The 21035-nt window shown below is 31.5% G+C and overlaps 1 protein-coding gene across 3 annotated transcripts in view; it reads left to right on the top strand.

The window, feature by feature from the left end:
- LOC124352756 (transcription elongation regulator 1) overlaps positions 1-21035 on the top strand; it is a 72627-nt gene that overhangs the window by 23464 nt on the left and 28128 nt on the right. For all 3 annotated transcript variants that reach the window (XM_046802415.1, XM_046802413.1, XM_046802414.1), the window contains exons 6-13: positions 882-1402; positions 1739-1871; positions 2512-2701; positions 5425-5607; positions 8903-9129; positions 9526-9677; positions 10687-10895; positions 12278-12428. In XM_046802415.1, coding sequence (XP_046658371.1) covers positions 882-1402; positions 1739-1871; positions 2512-2701; positions 5425-5607; positions 8903-9129; positions 9526-9677; positions 10687-10895; positions 12278-12428 — 1766 coding nt within the window. The remainder of the gene's footprint in view (positions 1-881; positions 1403-1738; positions 1872-2511; positions 2702-5424; positions 5608-8902; positions 9130-9525; positions 9678-10686; positions 10896-12277; positions 12429-21035) is intronic.

The following is a 21035-nucleotide window of genomic DNA, read 5'->3' on the forward strand; positions in this document are numbered from 1 at the left end:
TGATATTGAGGCTCCTAATTATAAACATCATGAGATTTGACCTAGTCAGTGAGTATGGCTATAGTCTATGCAGTTGTGCATTCAACTACAATGCTAATTATTGCTGCTCAATTACTTACAGGAATTCTAGCTCAGAAGTTATGTATAATAGACTTACAAATTTGAATTATCCTAAAAAGTGTTTGGTGTGTATTAATATGTATTAAAAAAAATACATCCTCCATAGTGCTAGGAATATAAATAAGGAAGTATGAACGTTTGAGGTTTGAGATTGTATGTATGGGGTTAAAATCAATAGGGTAGCTTGTACAACTGGCTCTGTACAAATAATCCTAAACAAAATTCAAATTAACCTCCCTATTTTATCATCATAAAAATGTCAATGGACCAGAAGAAAAGTTGATATTACAGTAGATCATCAATTATCGTAAACAAATGGTGTTCAGATAATCTAACATTTTTGAATAAGCCAAGTTTTTTTTTAAGGTACTGGGATGGTTAGGATGCAAATAAAACACGTTATTTGACTAGGCATATTTATATAAGTATTGAAAGTGAATTGTTACAATACTTTTAATAACATTAGATATTCTTTGAATAACCAATAAAAGTATTGATTAAACTAAAAAGTGTTTGGTGTGTATTAATATGTATTTAAAAAAATATATCCTCCATAGTGCTAGGAATATAAATAAGGAAGTATGAGCGTTTGAGGTTTGAGATTGTATGTATGAGGCTAAAATCAATAGGGTAGCTTGTACAACTGGCTCTTGAAAAGAAATTGAACAATAAATTTGACAAATAAAAAATTTCTCTTCTCTGCTTTAGTTTGAAGTTTGTTATTAAAATTGGAAATTTAAATGTTTGGTTATTTCCTACAGGTACGATCAGTGCCAGTGCAACACAATCGTCAACAACAAGTGTCGCAAGTACTAGCAGTGTAACTTCAGCACCTCAGGCAGTCACCAACACCACAGCCCCGACAATGTCAGCCCCACCGGTAATGGGAGGAATGCCCCCAGGTCCCATGGGGATGGGAGGGATGATGGGAGGCCCCCCGCCACTTGGTGGCCCCATAGGGCCTGGGATGGGAGGCATGCCCATGATGGGAATGGGAGGGATGCCCAACACCATGCAGCCTCCCCCAAGCATGATGCATGGCCCTCCGCCAGGCATGTATGGTGGGCCACCAGGACACTTTGGCGGCCCCCCACCATTTGGGATGCCCCCACCTGGATTTCCCCCAGGTGGCTTTGGTGGGTTCCCTCAAGGACCTTGGGGAATGCCTCCACAAGCTATGATGCCCCCGGCCCAACAGCCGATGATGCCACCACAAACTGTGGTCCCTGCCCCAGTAGCAGCGGTGCAACCCACTCCACAAACAGATGATTCTACTGCTCAGGTCAGTTTCAATTCTGAATCTGATTAAATTACTTGTAGTCAGACATTATTTTATACTTAATTGAATGCATATTATTACACCTTTGATAAATACATAAAATAAATTTATTCTTATTCTTATAACATTTTGTGTATTAATTTGTAACTACTCACATAAAATGTAAATAGCAATACATTTTTTGAAAAGAGACAGTAAATTATAGATTGAAACATTTAATAACAAACATTTTTTTTTCTTTTACTAAGAGGTTATTAATAAATTAAATAAAGAAACTGTCTCTCAAATAATTATGTAATTTTTTTTAAAACGTGATTGAATGTTTATTTTTATTTGCAGATTGACCCGGAAATTGTGGCTCGTGCGGCAGAGTGGTCAGAACACAGAGCTCCCGACGGAAAGCTCTACTACTACAATGCCAAGCTGGGTGAGAGTGTTTGGCAGAAACCACAGCCCCTCAAGGATTTAGAGAGTGAGTTCCATATGTTTTGATCATTTTTGTATATCTGGAATTTGAATTTATCATCCTTTGCAACATCAAACAAATAGACCTGTTTTTGTTAATTATTTATTTTATTTCATACTCAATGCATCTAAACTTATGAAATACCCGGTGGTCCTACCACTTTCTTTCCAGCAGCTTTGGTGACTACTAAACTGGTTTCCATTGCGAGTTTAAATAAAGTTTGTTTGGCTTTTAACTTTGAATTAGTAGAAATCTCAACCACATAACTCGATAGAAACAGTACATTTTAGGTCTAATATGTAATGCTCATGAGTGGGAAACATTGAACAGATTGTTAATTCAATACTTCTAAGAATTAAAGAACAATCAGAATTAGAGCAAATTTAGTTCAGAATCAAACACTTGTGAGCTGGCTGTTGTCCAGTGATTGTGACCAATTTGAGCTATGGAAAAAGTGCTGAGATCAGCATTTCCGATGAAAATAGAGAAATATACACAAGTAGTTTATCAACCTATGGAGACAGCACCAAGAACTTCAGCAGCAAACTGTTACCATACAGTTACATTTAGTCATAAGTAGTAAAATTTAAATAAGTGATAATAAATATATTTTCATTAAGTTTGTGCTGCATGTCTGTTATTGTAGCTGCCAAATTAGCTGCAGCTCAAGGCGTATCAACATTGCCTCAGGCTGGAGTCATCTCGGCTGCAGCCACCACCAAGATCAGTGCAACAAAACCACCTGGATCAGACGATGGTTCGTCTACTGATGGTGAGAAATCACCTCAGATCTCAGCTGTCAACGGGACCTCAACTGGGGCTTCCAAAGCAGACAGGTGGGAATTAGTATTATTTCAAAGTTAACATATACAGTAGAAATCCCTAACTCCAACTATCCTGATCATTTCGAAAGAATATCTTAGTTGTAAAAATATTCCTATGAACAATGACTATTCAGTTGTCATGCACAGCAGTCCATCCATCCAACTGTAAAACAGGTGCAGTAGTAGTTCTTATAATGACGATATTGTGTGATGTCACTAGACTGATAAGTTTGTCTTTCATATCCCAATTATGTAAATATTTAAAGTAGTCCATATTGTACCATGGTGAGCTCTAGAAAAAAGTGTGGTTTTATTGTTGGCATATAAAATAAAAATAATTGAACAGTGGGACAAAGATGTTGCGGTTTTAACAGTAAGCCAAGATGTACAGCATGAAAACATAGAAGATTTCAAACATAATATAAAAAAATGTTCCATTTTGAATTTTTATCCATCCTTAAGCAAATATGAGAGTTTCAGAACAGTGTTTTAGAGTGGATTTTAATCTTTTGAGTACCAAGCCCTTTCATTATGAGGCTAATGCTTCCAGTGCCTAGCATTTGACAGGTTATCAAAACTTTCCAAGCACAACAAAATGCATTAGTCTCATATAAATAGGAAAAAGTAAGTTGCTGAATGCAAATACATTAACCCATTGCGGATCGTGAAAACGGCGCGTGCGCGGGCCTTAGAGTACGAATTAATCCGTATTGCTACGCAGCACCCGCAGTGTTTGCACGCCTACCTGCCTGCTTAGCGCGCTCGCTAATTATACATGTTTTGTTTGTTTATGTTGTTATTTATGTTATATAAACATTATACAGATCATATTAGACAAGTATATTATACTAGAAGTATATTCAAGTATATTCATAAATATCCTCGGAAGCACTACTTTGAGCGTTTTTATTGATATTGAAATGATGTTGAAATAGAGTTTCCACATCCGGTGGTGTCCCAGGAACAATGTCTGAAATAGTCTGAACATCTGAATCATGGTCACTAGCCCGCTCGTCACTGTCAACATTAGTATCCGCGTAATTATGAAAACGTGGACAAATACGCGTGATAGAACCGTCTCCATCCTCAATAACACTATCGATATCACTTTCATCACTTCCACTTTCTAATAATAGTCTATCTAATTCAGATGATCGTAAATTGTCACCCATTTTATTTACGTACACGCACACGAGGCAAAGGAAAATAGAACGCCACGACTGTACGCCTCAGACAAACAATTTGTCGCAAATAAAAACGTTATTGACCGATAACGAAGGGAGTATTTGTGGACGAGTATCAGAGATAAGATAGGAAGTCAGTCCAGGAAAACTGACTATAAATATCTCCGAGGCTTATAACAGCGATAAGCGTTCAAAACAAATGAGTCATCCGTACCACGTCATCCGCGTGAGGGTCACGTCATTGTGCTTTTGGTCCACGCCTCGCTCCGCGTCACCCTCACGTCGTTGATCCGCAATGGGTTAATACATAGGTTTAATTCTTTTCATGCCATTGACAGGTATATTGATAAAGTAAACTTGGAATATAATGATTATAAACAAATGAGTTCATTGAACATAACCAAGAGTCTTGAAGTGTGCATATCTTATTTAAGCATAACAAGAAATTTCACAATGTAAGGTGTATAAGATCTTAAAAATGTATAATTATTTTTTTAATGAGTTAATATAAACAAAAAATTCTTAACATTTAGACCAGACTAAAACACTACTTACTTTGATGGTATTAAAATGTAGTGTTTAATTGAGAACTTCCTTAACCAAGCAGTCTTTAATTAATTCCTTAGACTAAATTAGAAAGAAGTAAAGTATAAACAATATTATTAAATCAGTTTAAATCATTAGTCTTTTTGCCGTCTCTCATTTTGATGATTTAAAAATAGTAAATGATAATGTATGAAATTCTTAGACATTTAGTTTAATTTAGAAAACATTAATTAAATTGTCAATTACTGAATTAAAAAAAAAGATATAATAGAATTATTAACTAAGTACTAAGGTTTGAATTAGTAAGGCTGAAAGCCAAGGATAGGAAAATCAGCAGGTTTACCTTGAAAACTTCCTTCTAGGGTCCACTGATTTGAAAAGAACACTAAGAGATAAAAAAGCACACATATTTAGATGTTTTAGAATATTTAGAAACTGGAATGCTCTCTCCTGGCTGAGAAAGATTGCAGTGCAATCAACTAGGGTCCACTGATTTGACAGGAACATATTAAGAGACAAAAAAGTACACATGTTTGGAGATTAACAATTGCACTGAAATCTTTCTTAGACAGTAGAGAGCATTCCAGTTCCTAAAATTTCTAAGTATGTGTCCTTTTTTTGTCTCGTGTTCCTTTCAAATCAGTGTAACCTAGAAGGAAGTTTTCAAGGTAAGCCTGCTGATTTTTCTATCCATTAGCAATAATTACTTAATTACTAAATTGACACACTACTGATACACTTAAAATATTTGTTACCTATTTATCTAATAAAGTTTTATTTAATTATGCATGTTTTATTTTTTATATAATAAATTATTACTATCGAGTCTTTATTTTTAATTTAAATAGTGCAAGAACTTAACTTGGACAAACAATTAATGGTGCTAGCGTAAAGATTGTGTGTATTTGGGCGCGTGCACCTGCGCAAGCTCTGATGCATGTCCATTTGTGTGTTTTGTCAGTTTTGTTACAATTGGGATTAATCTATATATGTGTGGCATGTTAGTGACGAAGAAGACAGGAAGAAAGAGGAATTGGCAGAAAAGAGTAAAAAAGAAGCTGAGGCTAAAGCACAAGAAGAACTGGCCAAGAAAAAGAAAGAAGAGGAAGAAGAGAAGGCAAAAGAAGCACAAAAAGCTCAAGACAAATCAAAACCAGTTTCTAGCACTCCTGTTCCTGGGACTCCATGGTAAGTTTGATTCTTCTTTTGTTAAGAAAAATTTACCAAGTTTTAGAAACAATTATTGCTTGTTTTGACACTTGGTTAATTAGTTCTGATCGCTACAAAAAGTTTTGCTGACATTTCAATGTCTTAAGGCACTCAATTAGTAGTGTTTGCAAAATTGAATAGCCTGAATCTTTTGGATGTAAACTGGCACTGAGTATCATGCACAGTTGAATTTGCTGCAGACTGACTACAGGTCACTTTGTCAGCAGGTCTGCCACAGAACATGAGTGCAAACTTTTAAGAAACTTGGTAGATAGGTTCCTCTTGTTCCAGGGGGAAAGATCTGTTGATTTTAGAGTAAAAAAGTAAAAGGGAAGTCTGTATGCTACCTCTCTTTATGTTATGTTGGGACCTTGATACTCTGTGTATCCGTTTATTAAACCTAGATCTGATACAGCGATATTCTGATGTAAATGTTTATGGTTCTAGAATCTTGATACAGCTACATCCAAGCGTAAGCACAACCCGCTTAAAAGCATTTTTGTGTTACTTGATTAAGTGAATAGATATCACAAGGTATTTTTTGTGACATACATTTCTTCTATCCTATGTAGACTACCTATGGATATTTGGGAGTCTCAGTTACTTGCTTTTCCCCTATGGAAGGGCTATGTATGAGTTGAATTTGTTTAATAATTGGCTTAGATTTAGAAACAAAAAATAATGTCAATGTCACTATCAGAGTGTTTGTATATAACTCTTATTATCTTTTTTTAGTTTCATTTTTATTTTAAGAATCTTACATGTTTGTAATTTATGTCTTTGCATTGTATTGCTTTTATAAATTAATACACACCATATCCTTATTTGGTGTCTTGCAAAAATGTATTAAGAATAATATTGTATTTCAGTAATCTTTAACCTTTCTTCTGAGAGTCTGTGCTCTCATACTAAGACAAATGTATGTAGGTTTCTCCTCTTCTGACAAGGTTTCAATTTCATATATTTGATCTTTTAGTTCTCTTAAATTTAAGAGTGTCCAATTAAAATGTTTGAAATTTTTGTGTTTTTTTTTACGAAAGACAGTAATTTAGTATTAGTGTGCCTAGATCTTCTGCTTATTATGTTTACATTTTTATTGTAATTCAAGTAACTCTCCTGTACTGATCTGATTGGTGAGTTTTGACCATTACAAAAAATCTTATTTTACCCCTCTCCATCTTCTTTAAGTTCTACCCTTTTTGCCACTATCATATTGTAACACACCACATAAATGATGAAACTCACATCATCTCCATCAACCTCCTAGCATGAGTACTTCCTCACAATCATGGTCTCCTTTCAACTTAGCCTTATCCACCTTCATCTCCTCCCTTACTAAGGAGGGCATATGACAAGAGATCATCAAGTGCTTGTCCCTAGGCATTTCTCAGTAAAATTAATTCAATTTTGTTTGTCTTAACTTATTTTTGTGTCAAATTTTATTTCTTTTTAAGTTCTTGCGTTATTTTTACTGAAGTCTAGGTTAAAAAATTGTATTACAGAGTCTTTTTATGTTATGTTTTTTAGTAATACCACTTACTAAAAACATTACAAAATATACATAATTGCTGATGTTACTGCATCTTTACTTATTAATGTGCAACAAATTACATTTTCAACTGTGATAGTCAGATTGTTAAGTTAGTGAAAGTGAAATGCTAGGTTTGGTTAAAACATATTCTAACCTAGCTTTTCCCTAAGCAGTTGACATTTTTTTTAATTATAATAATAACTACACTTAGGTAATTTGAAGAGGACTAACCAGTTATAAATGTTCAAATGCAGTAGGGTCCAGTGGTAACTGGCTGAGTAGTTACGTGGGATGAAACTCAAAAACAAACAAACAAAAATGGATTTTCAGATCATTTGTTTTTTTATTGGTTTTGGGTGAGAATGATGTGATGGCAAGTTTGTGAAAAATTTTCTGAAGAGATGATTGGTTTGTTCTGTTGTTCTCCATGTAATTGCAGTTTATTTTCTTGATACGAAAGTGAGTTACATATCTTTCAATTTCAGGGTGCATTATGAAAGTAATGCACATGATTATATTGTGACGCGACTATTTATCGCAGCGTGCTCGGACCGGTTGGATAATGTGATGGGAATACATATACTTTTAAAACACCAACTCAAAACATTTTTGAAACACATTTTTTGAGTTTCAATAATAATTTTTTTTGCCTAAAAAAAATTAAATAATTTAGGTAGAGTACCAAATTAAAGCCCATAAAACCATCTTTAATGAGCCATCTCTCAGCTCTCTGTCACTAATGAACCACAGCAGATTTTAAATTTTAAGTGAATATTAAAAAACTCGTTTTGTGATTTTTGAATATTTGTAACTAAAAAGCTATTAGGGATAGAAATTTTCAAAATTATATTTTAGTTCTGGATCTCAGAGTTTATAAACACACAAAGTTTCAACCAAATATGAAATGGCCAGGTTGAGTGCCTTGTTGGTTTTACATGGAATGACCCAGAATCATCTATGTAGGTGTCATGATGCAGAAAGAAACTATTTTGAAGAATTTTAACCATTTGTAACAATAAAATGAATAATTCTACTTTTCTTAGAAGATGTGCATTACTTTCCTAATGCACCCTGTATTACACAAAAATATATTAGTAGAACCATCCAAATTTAAGTCTTAAAATGTTTGTTACTGTATATGTATTTCCAAATTTATATAAACATTTTCCTTGAAAATTACTTTGTAACAATCACATAACTAATTACAGAATATTGTTCCTTAAATACAGTTGTCATTTTTTATTCTATAGATTTTTTAGATTAAAAAATACAATTTGTAAAAGGGACGTGAAAGATTTAATTTTGTATATGATAAAAAATATTTTTATTTGTAACATTTTAAACTTATTAACTATTAAATTTAACCAAAACTGTTAAACAGTTTGTATATTTTATTGTAGTATTGACGTTTTTATAGAATTTTCTAAACTTACATTAAATAGTTTATTCAATTGATGTTTAACAAACATATTGTATGATACAAAACACAACAGTAAAGCTCATTAACTCCTCAAAGATATATTACCTCTCAGAGCTAGAAGAGAAGAAATAATTAAAATATTCATTTACAATGGCATGTACACAGGTGTGTGGTATGGACTGGTGGTGGTAGGATGTTTTTCTACAACCCCTCATCACGCACAAGCGTGTGGGAGAGGCCTGAGGAGCTGGTAGATACATTTTCTCTCAAAGCTAGAAATTAAGAAATAATTAGAATATCCATTTACAATGGCATGTACACAGGTGTGTGGTATGGACTGGTGATGGAAGGGTGTTCTTCTACAACCCCTCATCACGCACAAGCGTGTGGGAGAGGCCTGAGGAGCTGGTGGGGCGTGCAGATGTAGACAAGATGGTGGCCAGTCCTCCCGAGACATCCCAGACTGCTGAAGCCCAGGCTACCAAACGTGACAGCACTACAGAGACTGAGGCCCAGGCTGCTAAGAAACAGAAGCTGGACACCAGTAAACGTGAGCAATCTCATTCCCAACCCATGTGTGACAAAATATTTTTCTCTAGTCGAGTCATACACTCACTAAAATAAAACATTAAATTTTTTGTAAGTAACTTCAGTGTGCCTAATTAAACTATGTGATCATGGTTCAATTCTGGAAAGAAAATAAGATCCAGATTCATTGCAAGATCATTCAGCAGAGTCAGCTAAAGTTATTTCAATTTTCAAATTTTTTAGATTAATTAAGTATCTGAAAGTTATGAATACCTAACTGAGATATATATGTGTTATTTTTATTTTATTATTGATAATGTGTGTGAGTGTATGTCAAGTTTGATATCAGACAAGTATGAAAGTTAAAATGTTACCTAATCGTATTATTGATAATAATCGCAATGAAATGTTGTTGCAGTGGAGACCAGTGCCACAGAGAGTGAAAAGAAGCAGATAGATATTGGCAAGGAGGCAGCGATGGAGGCGGAGGTGCGAGCAGCACGGGAGCGGGCCATCGTACCTCTGGAGACACGCATCAAGTCATTCCGGGAGATGTTGGCTGAGAAGGAGGTAGGCCTAGATCTAGATTTAGAAAAAATTGGAATTTATATAATACTGTTTGGATTAAATTAATTTAAGAAAACATAAGCTGTTATTGGGCATCATGATGATGGAAATTTACTGTAGACAATTCAACATTCTTCCGCAGTAATTACTGCGATGAATTGTTTATCATTTAAAAACATTCAATATTCTGATAAGAACCAAGTACCTAAACAATAAAGAATTTTGTTTTTGGAGTTGTATATGATGTCAAACAATAAATTTAGAAATTATTACATCAAACAAAATTAATGTATGATAATAATCACCATCATAATGAAATTTAGTAAAGTAAGTGTATATTATAGTACGATGTTTTTACAAAACATTGTGCTAACATCTTTTCTTAAATTATTATTTAACTACGATCATATTAGCGTTCCACTTGAAATTGTGAGAATCACTTACCAATAATATAAACTATTCATAGGATAGTTTTAATGATTTTCAAAAATAAACTTTTTGAGAGAATCCAAATTTTTAATTGGATAAAAAACTAAGACAAAATATGTTGTGTTGTACATTAAAAGAACGATAATTTAAAACTGAGTAAAATTGACGCCATTCCCATCCCTCTATCTCAATTGGGATAAAAGATATGGTGATTTCAAAATATGTTGATTGCAGTTTTATTGTGGATCTTTATAAACTTCACTTAGCCGTAATTTTGAAACTGTTTGAAATATTTAGGGGAAATTTGCCAATTTTCCTAATATACACGAGGACTACTTTCATAACAAATCTCATCAAATTCTGAAGTGGTTATGTATATAACATGTATTGATTTGATATTGAATGACCCAGTGTATTAATTATACATGTTACATTTCGTCTAATTCGAGAATTATTTAGGACTTTAAAGTTTAAGAAGGACTTATTTAACTAGATAAGTCCTTTCTGTTCTTTCTCTTTTCTGTTTTATATTAAAGATTCAAATTTTGGTTAAACATATCCTTAAAAAAAATGATATTTTTAGGTATCAGCATTCAGTACGTGGGAAAAGGAGCTGCACAAGATCGTGTTCGACCCTCGCTACCTGCTGTTGACCAGCAAGGAGCGAAAGCAGGTGTTCGACAAGTACGTCAAGGAGAGAGCAGAGGAAGAGCGCAGGGAGAAGAGGAACAAGCTGAAGGAACGGAAAGATGAGTACAGGAGATTGATGGAGGAAGCGAGTTTGCATGGAAAGTAAGTTTTTACAATTGACATTATTTAAGTACATCACTTTAGTGATGTGTCTGATGAAGATAGCCTTACTATCAAAAGGCCTCACAAAAATAAAAAGTTATTAGTATTGAAGATAGCCTTACTATCAAAAGGCCTCACAAAAATAAAAAGTTATTAGTATTGGTTGTGTGTTCTCAATGTAATGAATGAATTAAGAATAGGCAATACAAGCCCCATCTTCAATATTTGTAAACAATGCAATTAAAAATATTATATTTGATTTTGTCTTCACATAACTTATTATCGGTTTTACTGTTGTACTTTATTAGTGGAAGAATAAATTTAGTTTTTATCAAATATTTAATGAGAGAATACCATAAAATAAAACCACAGCTTTTCACAGGATACAAGCTTTATCTAGTGGTGTTGAACGCCTCGCCCCTCAATTGCAATTTACGGTTGTAGATAGCCAAAATTTCAGCTACGAAATGGTAGTAGGTTCAAAACGGTGGTAAACCCCTGCACTAGAGCATGTTTGGGACAAGCTGAAAAGGCGTGTTGGCTCTCTTGCCAGGACCTAGCAACATGACAGCTTGGAAAACATCCCTCAACATCACCTCCAACATGTATGCAAGCTGTTATAAATGCGAGAGGGGACAATACAAGATACTGAAAAAATAACCTTTAAATTATCATTACAGTAGAACCCCTCATATCTGGCCTCGGTTTTACCGCACCTCGGTTTATCCGGCCACTTCCCGGAAGCCAATATCGAAATTTATTTACCACGGCTTGCAGACGCGCAGTTGCACGCACTAGTCTCCCACGACTCTTGCGTTATTTTTGTGTATCTATTTGTTTACATTTTCCTGTGTTGTCCTCAGTTGCGCTAATAGGTTTAACCTGTAAACAGTTCGTTGATTATTTCCAGTGCGGTTAGTACAGTACAGTACAATTGTTTTGTTTCGTCAAGTGCTGTGTACTGTAGGTTGGTTTATCCGGCCGAATCGTTATCCGGCCAGGGGCTCGGTCCCGTGGTGGCCGGATATGAGGGGTTCTACTGTATACTATGTGTTTAAATTTTGTTTGCATTCAATTTTTTAGATTTTCTAATTTTTCCTACTCGATTGTGAAATAACATTATTTTTTGTGTACTCTATATTTTTAAATCCCTTAATCTTAACTACATGTTTTATCTCAAATATTTGACCTTTGAATTAACATTGATTTTCTATCAAAATTTTATTCACCTGGGGTGTACGATAATATTGGCTACTTAGTATCATATACAATTATATTACAAACTGAAACAGTTACTTAAAAAGATTTATTAATAAATAGTAACAAATTATAATTATTAGTAATAAATATTGAATATTTTAAGTTGGAAAATAATTTTTCAGATCTTCATTTGGAGACTTTGCCCAAAAATATGGCAAAGATGACCGTTTCAAGAATATAGAAAAGATGCGAGAAAGGGAAAGCCTCTTTAACGAATTCTTGTTGGAGGTACGCAAACGGGAGAAAGAAGAGAAAAACTTGCGCAGAGAACAGGTGAGTTAATTTTATTTATTTAGGCAGTGAATGAGCAATAGCTGTGAACTGCTAACGCTTTAAAGATGGTACAATTCTTGATGTAATTCATGACATTTAACATATTACTAAAGACAACACTTGTTTAAAACTTTTCGTTTGAAAATATTTTGATAATTGAATTGATTTTATCTGAATCTATTGTTAGTTTGACTTATTGAATAGATTTTGTGTTAAAAGCTTAGTTGTAAATTGAAGTTTTCTTTCGATCTTTAAAGGAAGTTAGCAGTTGACAATACTGAGTGATACCAAATTTTCAGTTTGCAAACAAAATTTTCTAAATAAATGTTTATCATGCGCTAAATATTTCAGAGTATTCTTTGATAATGAGTACAGTGTCGCTAAAAAGTAAAGTATAGGTAACAAAGTTCTAATTAGATTTCCAACAAATCTGTGGTTGGGATTCCTCACAACAATATTTGTATACAATATTACAATACTGTTGTATTGGTCTGTCTGAGAAAAATTGTTTCTTTGAAGTAAATCTTAGCTGTTAAAATTGTTTATATTGAGTAAAAACTTTATTTTTAATATTAATACTTAATATAATGAAATGAAAAAGCTTATTTTTTGTTGAGAATAATTCATACAACTATACAAGCTACAATCCTATTGAATACCATTGACAACTTCCCAAGATAATACACTCAGAGGCTGAAAAACATTCTGCTATTTCTTGTGTGAGAAACAGGTTTTAGTTATAAACATTATCAAATACCACCTCATTGTTTAAATGACTACTGTATTTTACAAATGTTATGGGCTGAGCGAAAACTTCATATACAAGTGACGGGTTACCACATTTTTATTTAAATATCACTTGATTATTATTTAACATTATATCTGAATAGTAACCCAAGTCTAAGTAACATATGTTATGTGTTGTTAGGAATTTTCAAGATACAGTTTCTATCCAAGGTGATTCAGGAATAGGGGAAGATCATAAGCTCTACTGTTCCACTAATGTGTGAAGAGAATTCCACTGTATATAATTTCTGTGACATATGGAATAAATAATGTTTTTTTAACATGAAACTCGAGTTTTAAATTCTTTTGCAGTACGTTAAAATATTTGAAATACTCATAATTGTTTGAAAATTTAATTTTATAAGACAACTTAAACGAGACTAATACTATCAGAGTACCTGGGAGATCAACTAAATGTACTCTTCCAGTTTGCACAATAATGGTATCTGTACAATACTTGGTTTAACTAGTCATTGAAAATTCCTATCTGCCAGACATATTCAATACCAAAAATACCAAGGTGTTATAATACACTTAGAGTGTGTTCATATTAGTGATTTCAGAAACAAAATGTTGAGAAACATCACATTAGTTATAAAACACATTTCTTACAATATTGTTTCTTAAAAAATAAGAGTTAAATGAAATCGACTAAAAATATCACAACGTCAATACAAAAACGTAATATATTGAAGAAGGACATTGCACCAGATTAAGGTTCAGACAAATATTGAAAGTGAGCTGTTAATATTCACATGGGAAGAAGTCACATAACTATGACAATTGATATATAAGGGCTGATTGTAATGGGAGCCATCTTTATTTTTGTCTCATAAGAAAAATATTTAATTGCAAACACCTTTATAACATCCTATTTAGTCCTAAAATCATTGAAGAAATTTCATTTTAAACATATGATTAATATGCATAAAAAATTTGTTGATTTAATTTCTCACATCACAAGAAAAACTTAAAATCATTGAGATGCTTATTAATTATAGATTTTAAAAGAGTCATAACTACCAATTCTACGACTACAAATAAGAGCGTAAGAATGTTTCGAGTTTAACAGTGTTGTAAAGGTCTGAATCATTTAATTATAATCCTATTGAGTTCACAATATTTAATCAGTGTTGCCAAACTCAACAGACACTTTCTTTTTCTCTGATTTTTATCGTGCAATGGTTGGGGCCTATACTACCTTACTACCATGATTGGTCAGTTGAGCAAGAATGCATAATGTACCAAATGTTAAAAACTTTCTCCTCTCTTAGCAAAATTAGTAATGGGGAAATAGCTTTGTTATTTTTTATGTGACGTTATCCAGTAGTCCATTTTAATCAATCTTTATGGTTCTCTTTAGTTAGTGTTTTCATTATTAAGGGTATTCATTTCTAAGTATAATGTATTAGCACCAAATACTGAATTTGTCCAGTTTCTCTAGTATCTTATACATTTAAATGTTTTTTTTTTTTATTTATAAAAAATGCCTAAATAAATAAATAAGTGTAATATTGTTACAAACCTTTCACTGAAATCAGGATTTTTTAATTTATTTTTTATATTTTGGAATATCAACCATTCAACCTACTCTCCCCTCTTATAATTTTGATTTAGCAACACTGTACTCATTATTGTATAAATGTTACAAGTACAATTTTATAGTAACTTATTTAGTTTAGAGAGATATAAGATTCACAATTTTATTTACAGGTTAATTTCTTATTTGTTTTCAACTATCTTAAGTTAAAATTTGAATATTTACGTAATAAACGTTATGACTGCATTGGTAAGTATTATTAGTTAAAATATAGGAAACTTCAATTTTACTGAAATAATTTTATTAATTATTATTGATCACTCCCTTGAAATAAAACTACTATATAGAATTACCGAAAACGCAATATAGAATAGAGTAAATAAATTTAAACTCAAAATTAACTTGGTTTACTTTTTTCTTCATAAATAGTTTACTCAAAAGATTCTGATGTCAAAAAGAAATATAATTTAGGTTTTATTTAGATACATATCTATTTTGAACCACTTGAAGTAAGATCAGAATCTTAAAAATTTTCATCGGTATATCTACATGTATGTGTGAGTACAAATGTAAGTTTATAAGGCCTTTACTCCAGGGACAGTCACATAGGTACAGTCATGTATATCTGGCGTTTGTATGACACAAGTCACATAAGTCTAAGGTGCCCTGTCTTCAAGTCTAGGGTGCCCTAGTTAAAATTCTTATTTTTACCCATTTTGTGTATTATATATATATATATATATATATATATATATATATATATATATATATATATGAGATCATAAATAATCTAGGCATATAGTCTGAGGATACAGGTCCTGTCCTCAATGTCCATTCCTATTTAAAAGTAATTGGAATTATCATGTGATAGCAGTTCCAATGATTGCTACCTGTAGGGTGGCCTAGTTGAAATTCTCATTTTGGACCATTATATATGGTCCTCACATATACTATAAGATCGTAAATAGGAGATATATGAAGGCATTTTTTTAATTAGGGAGTTCAATTCAGTTCTTACAAATTAAAAAATATTTGGAAAAGTATAATTTATCAATAATATTAAATTAATTGGACAAATATACTGACAATATAATTATCAATGTCTGAGTAATTCTGACATAATGCTTTTTAATTTTTTTTTTTAATTTTTTTTTATGACAATTGTTACATTTACTTGTAACAATAATGTCAATGTCAGAGGTGTTTCCAGTGACCGTCAATATCAGGATGATTTCTAAGGGCAGTTGTTATTGATGTTAAGGTGGTTTTATAATGATTTAAATATTTGGGACATTTATCAGTGACAAGCTCCAAAATTTGTATAACAACACTAGAATCTTGTTTACCTGTCTAACATGTATAATGCCCCCAGAATCAGTGAGGAGGGTGTTTTTTTCACTTCACTTAATGATACACTAACGTAAAAAAAATTAAGTTAAATAAATAACAGTTTTTATTTAGAGCTATTACATATCAAGGGGCAATTATTCTAAATGAAAAACTGTTTCAATTTTGCAATAAATTTCGTCCTTCGGTGTCCCTGGAGTAAGTAGGTGGGTTTTGTGTGTGTGTGTGTGTGTGTGTGTGTGTGTGTGTGTGTGTGTGTGTGCGCGCGTGCGTGTGTGTGTGTGTGCGCGCACGCGCGTGCATGTGTATTAGCCATGGTCAAACAAACGTTCTTTATTAAAGTGGTATGTGGGTATAGCTAAGATTCAGATATATTTTTAATTTTCTGAAGTTTGTACAGGTCTGTGTTTGCTTGTTTTTAGTAATGTTTACCAGAAACACGATTATTGTTCTTAACTGCTGTTTCTTGAATTTTTTATTGAAAAGTTATGTTAAATTTGGGTTCTAATGCAGTTAATAAAACCATTATTAAATCAGTGTAGATTTATTTGGAATTTAACATTAATTTCTGAATACTTTTATAGAAAATTTATTCATGTTTTTTGAGCTAAAAAGAAATTGTTAAGACTATCAACTTAAACCCGTGATTAACACAATGGAGATTTATTTGGAATTTAACATTTTACTTCTGATTACTTTTAGAATATCTATTTATTTTTTCTGTGTAGTTGGTAAAAAAATACAATTTACCTGGGTTACAGATTTGGACTATATTTTCAGCAGTTTAAACATAAAAAGTCATAGTAGCCTAAACCATACATTAGATAACTTTTCTTTTAATAATTATTTAATTTTAATTTTGAATAAAAATACTTATCATGGGGCTTGGATCTACACTTAGACTACCAAACTTAGCTGATATATTAAATTGGCTAATTAGAATATTTTTTAATTTGTTAGGAATAAAATTTTAAGCCATGTTTTGGCGCTACATATTTTTACTGTAAGAAATACTAAAACCATCCAAAATACAGGGCTTTATTGTTACAGTATGTAGATTTTGTGTTAACAGAGTGAATTGATCTCCTGGCAAACAGTTATATTTCATAAGAATTAAATAGATATTTTATATAAATTACTGTACAATATTTTCTGCTCAGTTCACTTTGTTTCCTCATCGCATTTGAAGTATTAACACCTATATAGTGTTTAATCATTGATGTGTTTATCTGCAGAATATTCGTTTTAATATTGTATTATGTAATCTAAACTTGCAGTACATGAAACAAGTGAGGAGAAATGTTCATATGTGCTTGTGAAAGATTCTTAATTCAAATAGAACTCATGCATAATCGAACAATCTGTTGAAGAAATGTTGTTTTTCAGTTGGGTAGAAGTTGTATTATATTCAACATTTCATCTTAGTTCTCATGTTCTCCTACTACAGGAGGAGTTACAGCTATATCATCAATGGGCAGCAAAATTTGGAATTTTTCAAGACGAATCATGAAATTCAGGCTATAAGTAAACTTGTAAGTTACTAGTAGATATTTTAACAACATTAAAATTTTAAACTTTCCCCTTTTAATATTTAATAATGTTAAGTAAAATGTTTTTGTTAATTTTGATGATTCTTTTTAATATAAATACATCTATGCTATCTATAAAAAAAGAACAACTACTGTATTTAATATTCCAAATTTGCTTTACAATTTTGTAAGTATTGAATACAAAATTATTTAAAGTTGAAACAAAATTATATTATCATACAATTATATTACTAACAAAATTACATTCAGAGTAATTAATTATTCAACTGAATTAGAAATTTGAAATTGAAAGGGTAATTAGTAAGTGTGCGTACATTCACAATGTGCCACCACAATTGTGTGCTAAAATTTGCGTGCCTATTTAAATTTAGATTATTTTTACATTTGAATGAAGGTGTTCCTTTAAAATAATTAAGAAGTTTGCTTTATATACACAATATTCCAGAATCCATAGAACAAAATGTATATGTATTTAACAGGTTAATTCTGAACTTTTTTAAATATAATGGATCTGTAACTACGCATGCCCCTTCCGAAAGAAACTTCAACTATATATTTTCTTTTAAAGGATTGAATGATCAGTGTGTTTGTAAGCCAAAAACATAGTGAGTGAGTTATCAGTAGTAACATTACCTGAAGCTCCAATCAATTAGTACAAAATCCCTGCATTTTAGTGTAAAGAATTAATATTGAATGTAATCTTATATTTAATTCTCATTGTCTAGATCTTTATATTATTATTCAATCAATATTCAGGGAATTCTTACAAACTCATAGAAAAATTAATATCTGCTTTGTAAGCTTTTAAAAGAGGTATCTGAGTAATTAAGTTTGTTTTTCCCCTAATAGTAACATTACACAAGCTCTATTTAATTAGTTAAACAAATTGGAATTATGAATTGAATTTTGGTATACAAAATCAATAAGTAATATCTTTTTACATTTGATTTTATAGTCCAAATTTGTGTAGTATTATGTCAATTTTTAGGAGTTTTGAAAAAAAATTACATTTATCATATAATTTTGTAACATAGTTCTGGAATATTCTGTATAATGGTTTCTAATATTGTTATTCTTTTTAAAGAATTCTTTGATTTTTATACTACATTTGAAGTCCAGTAATTCAGAACGAATTTATCTTAAGTTCCAAATAGTCCATATTGAGCTGAAAAATCTATAGCATAAAATTCACACAATTCCTGACAAATCTGGTACTATACGCAACCTGCAGGTGAGATTAAAACTATAGTAAGTGTATATTTAACAAAGAAATAATAATTCAATTTTAACAGGGACAGTTTAAAATTATTTATCTCATTTGAATATATTTTTATTTTATATATCCATGGTTAAGGCCAAGGAAAAGAAATGGTGCAGTCATATTTAGTTAATGAGGGTTTGATATGTTCACATTGAATTTTGTGTTTGCTAACTTGGAAGATTTTGTGCTAGAGGTTAATGTTTTTATTTGACGTATTTTTATGATTAAAGGATTGGCCATTCATGAAAATATATAATCAAATGTTATTATTTATTATCATTGTATTATTGAAGTAGATTATGAAATGGATTATATGAATTTATAACTAGATAGTAACAGATGTTTACCATCGTTATGTGATGACCATTGCCTTAGGGGATTAATGCTAATTCAATAACCAATTGAGATATTTTTATACTAACACCTTCAAATATAAATTATAATGATAAACAGTTTTTAGCTGTAGACATAGAGGACTCTAGTGCAATAATTCAACCACATTGACCACAGTCATTGTCTGGAATGAGACAATAATAATATGTCTCTCTTTGAGAGAGGCTTTGTGATAGTTAAATGTTCTGAGACTATATAAATTCAAAAGGACATGAAACAAATATATTAATTGTGTGGCTCATGTGCACTAACAAGTTTGCACAGTACTGAAAAATGTAAATTGTGACCATTTTTTGTATTGTATTTTTAGTGTTATTGGACATAATTTACTTTTTTATATGTGTGACTTATGTTATTAGTTTGTTAATATGAATTGAAATGAATTTGAACTGATAAAAGGAAATAATTTTCTTAGAGCTTAAGCGTACTTTGGTAAAGTTTATATACAAATTTTACATGATCCTCAAAGTACTTTTGTTTTTACATTAACAAGGAGTAGGCATTCAAGAAGAAAACACTTATAAAATGCTGTAGAAAAATTTACAAGATACTAAAGCACTCATTAAACAGTTTGAATTTTGCACACAAAGGAAGAATATAAAAAGTACACAAAGTTAATTTTACTGTAGTACTGTAATAAATCGGTTAAATGTAATAACCATTTATTTTATATTTTTAATTTTTTAAGTGTCTCTCTTTAAATTTGATCTCTTATATAAATCATTAATTTTTAAATTATTCAAAAATAAGACAACTATTTATCTTATCAAATTGGAAAAAAATAAAATTAAAAACTGTTTAGATGTAATATAAATGTTTATCAGTCTAGTACTTATACAAGGGTTGTTCGGTGAAGAGTGAAACTGGTGTTAATGAATTTGCAATTTTATAAATAACCAATCTACAACACTATATTCTTCAACATATTTCTTATTAAAATACATTTGTTACAGTCTCCTTCACTCCTGGAAAATGTCAGTAAAGTTTTCTTTTGCTAATTTTCCAAAACTGCTTTCAATTTCTTTACTGCTTAAGCCTGAAAATATTATATCTTATGGTCTTTGCAGTGGAGAGAATAAGTCACACAAAGAACCAACCAAATCTACTTTATGGAAGGTACTAAACTTTTGAGATGTTGTGATGAACTACAAACAGGGTTCCTGTACTCGTAACAAGATTTTATAAAGGATTAAGCTGATATTAATTTTATACTTAATTGTGGAACTATTTGGATAGTTTTACCAATTAAATGAATACTGTTAGGTATTTCCAGCTACTATTAAAGCTGTTTGACTTTAAAGAGAAATTCAGTTTTGGCAATGGCTTCCATTCCACTGTATTGGAGGTTTCTTCAGTCAGAACAGTGCAATAGGCGGACAATACCTTTTCTGATAATCCACACAAGAAAACAAACAAAATAGTATCAGGCATTTCTTCTTCACCAAATTCATAAATAAATCATAAAATTGTTTTGTATCTGCGAGATGTTGGCTCATGTGTTTAGTTCAAAGTTTACGAAACATTAATTGCAAAACATTCACATAAACTCACAATTGCGCAAAAGATTGTAGATAACAATACAGTAAAGTTCAACTGACTGGTTGACTCATTAAAGTTTAGGTAGAGAAATGCAGTTTCTTAACATGAACAAACCAATCCATTTGCAGGAAACCAACCTACAAGGCATGATGCTCCCAGCTCCCAATTGGATATTATAAAACCAGTTTCAG

The sequence above is a fragment of the Homalodisca vitripennis genome, chromosome 1 (genome assembly GCF_021130785.1).
Source record: "Homalodisca vitripennis isolate AUS2020 chromosome 1, UT_GWSS_2.1, whole genome shotgun sequence".
NCBI lineage: Eukaryota > Metazoa > Arthropoda > Insecta > Hemiptera > Cicadellidae > Homalodisca > Homalodisca vitripennis.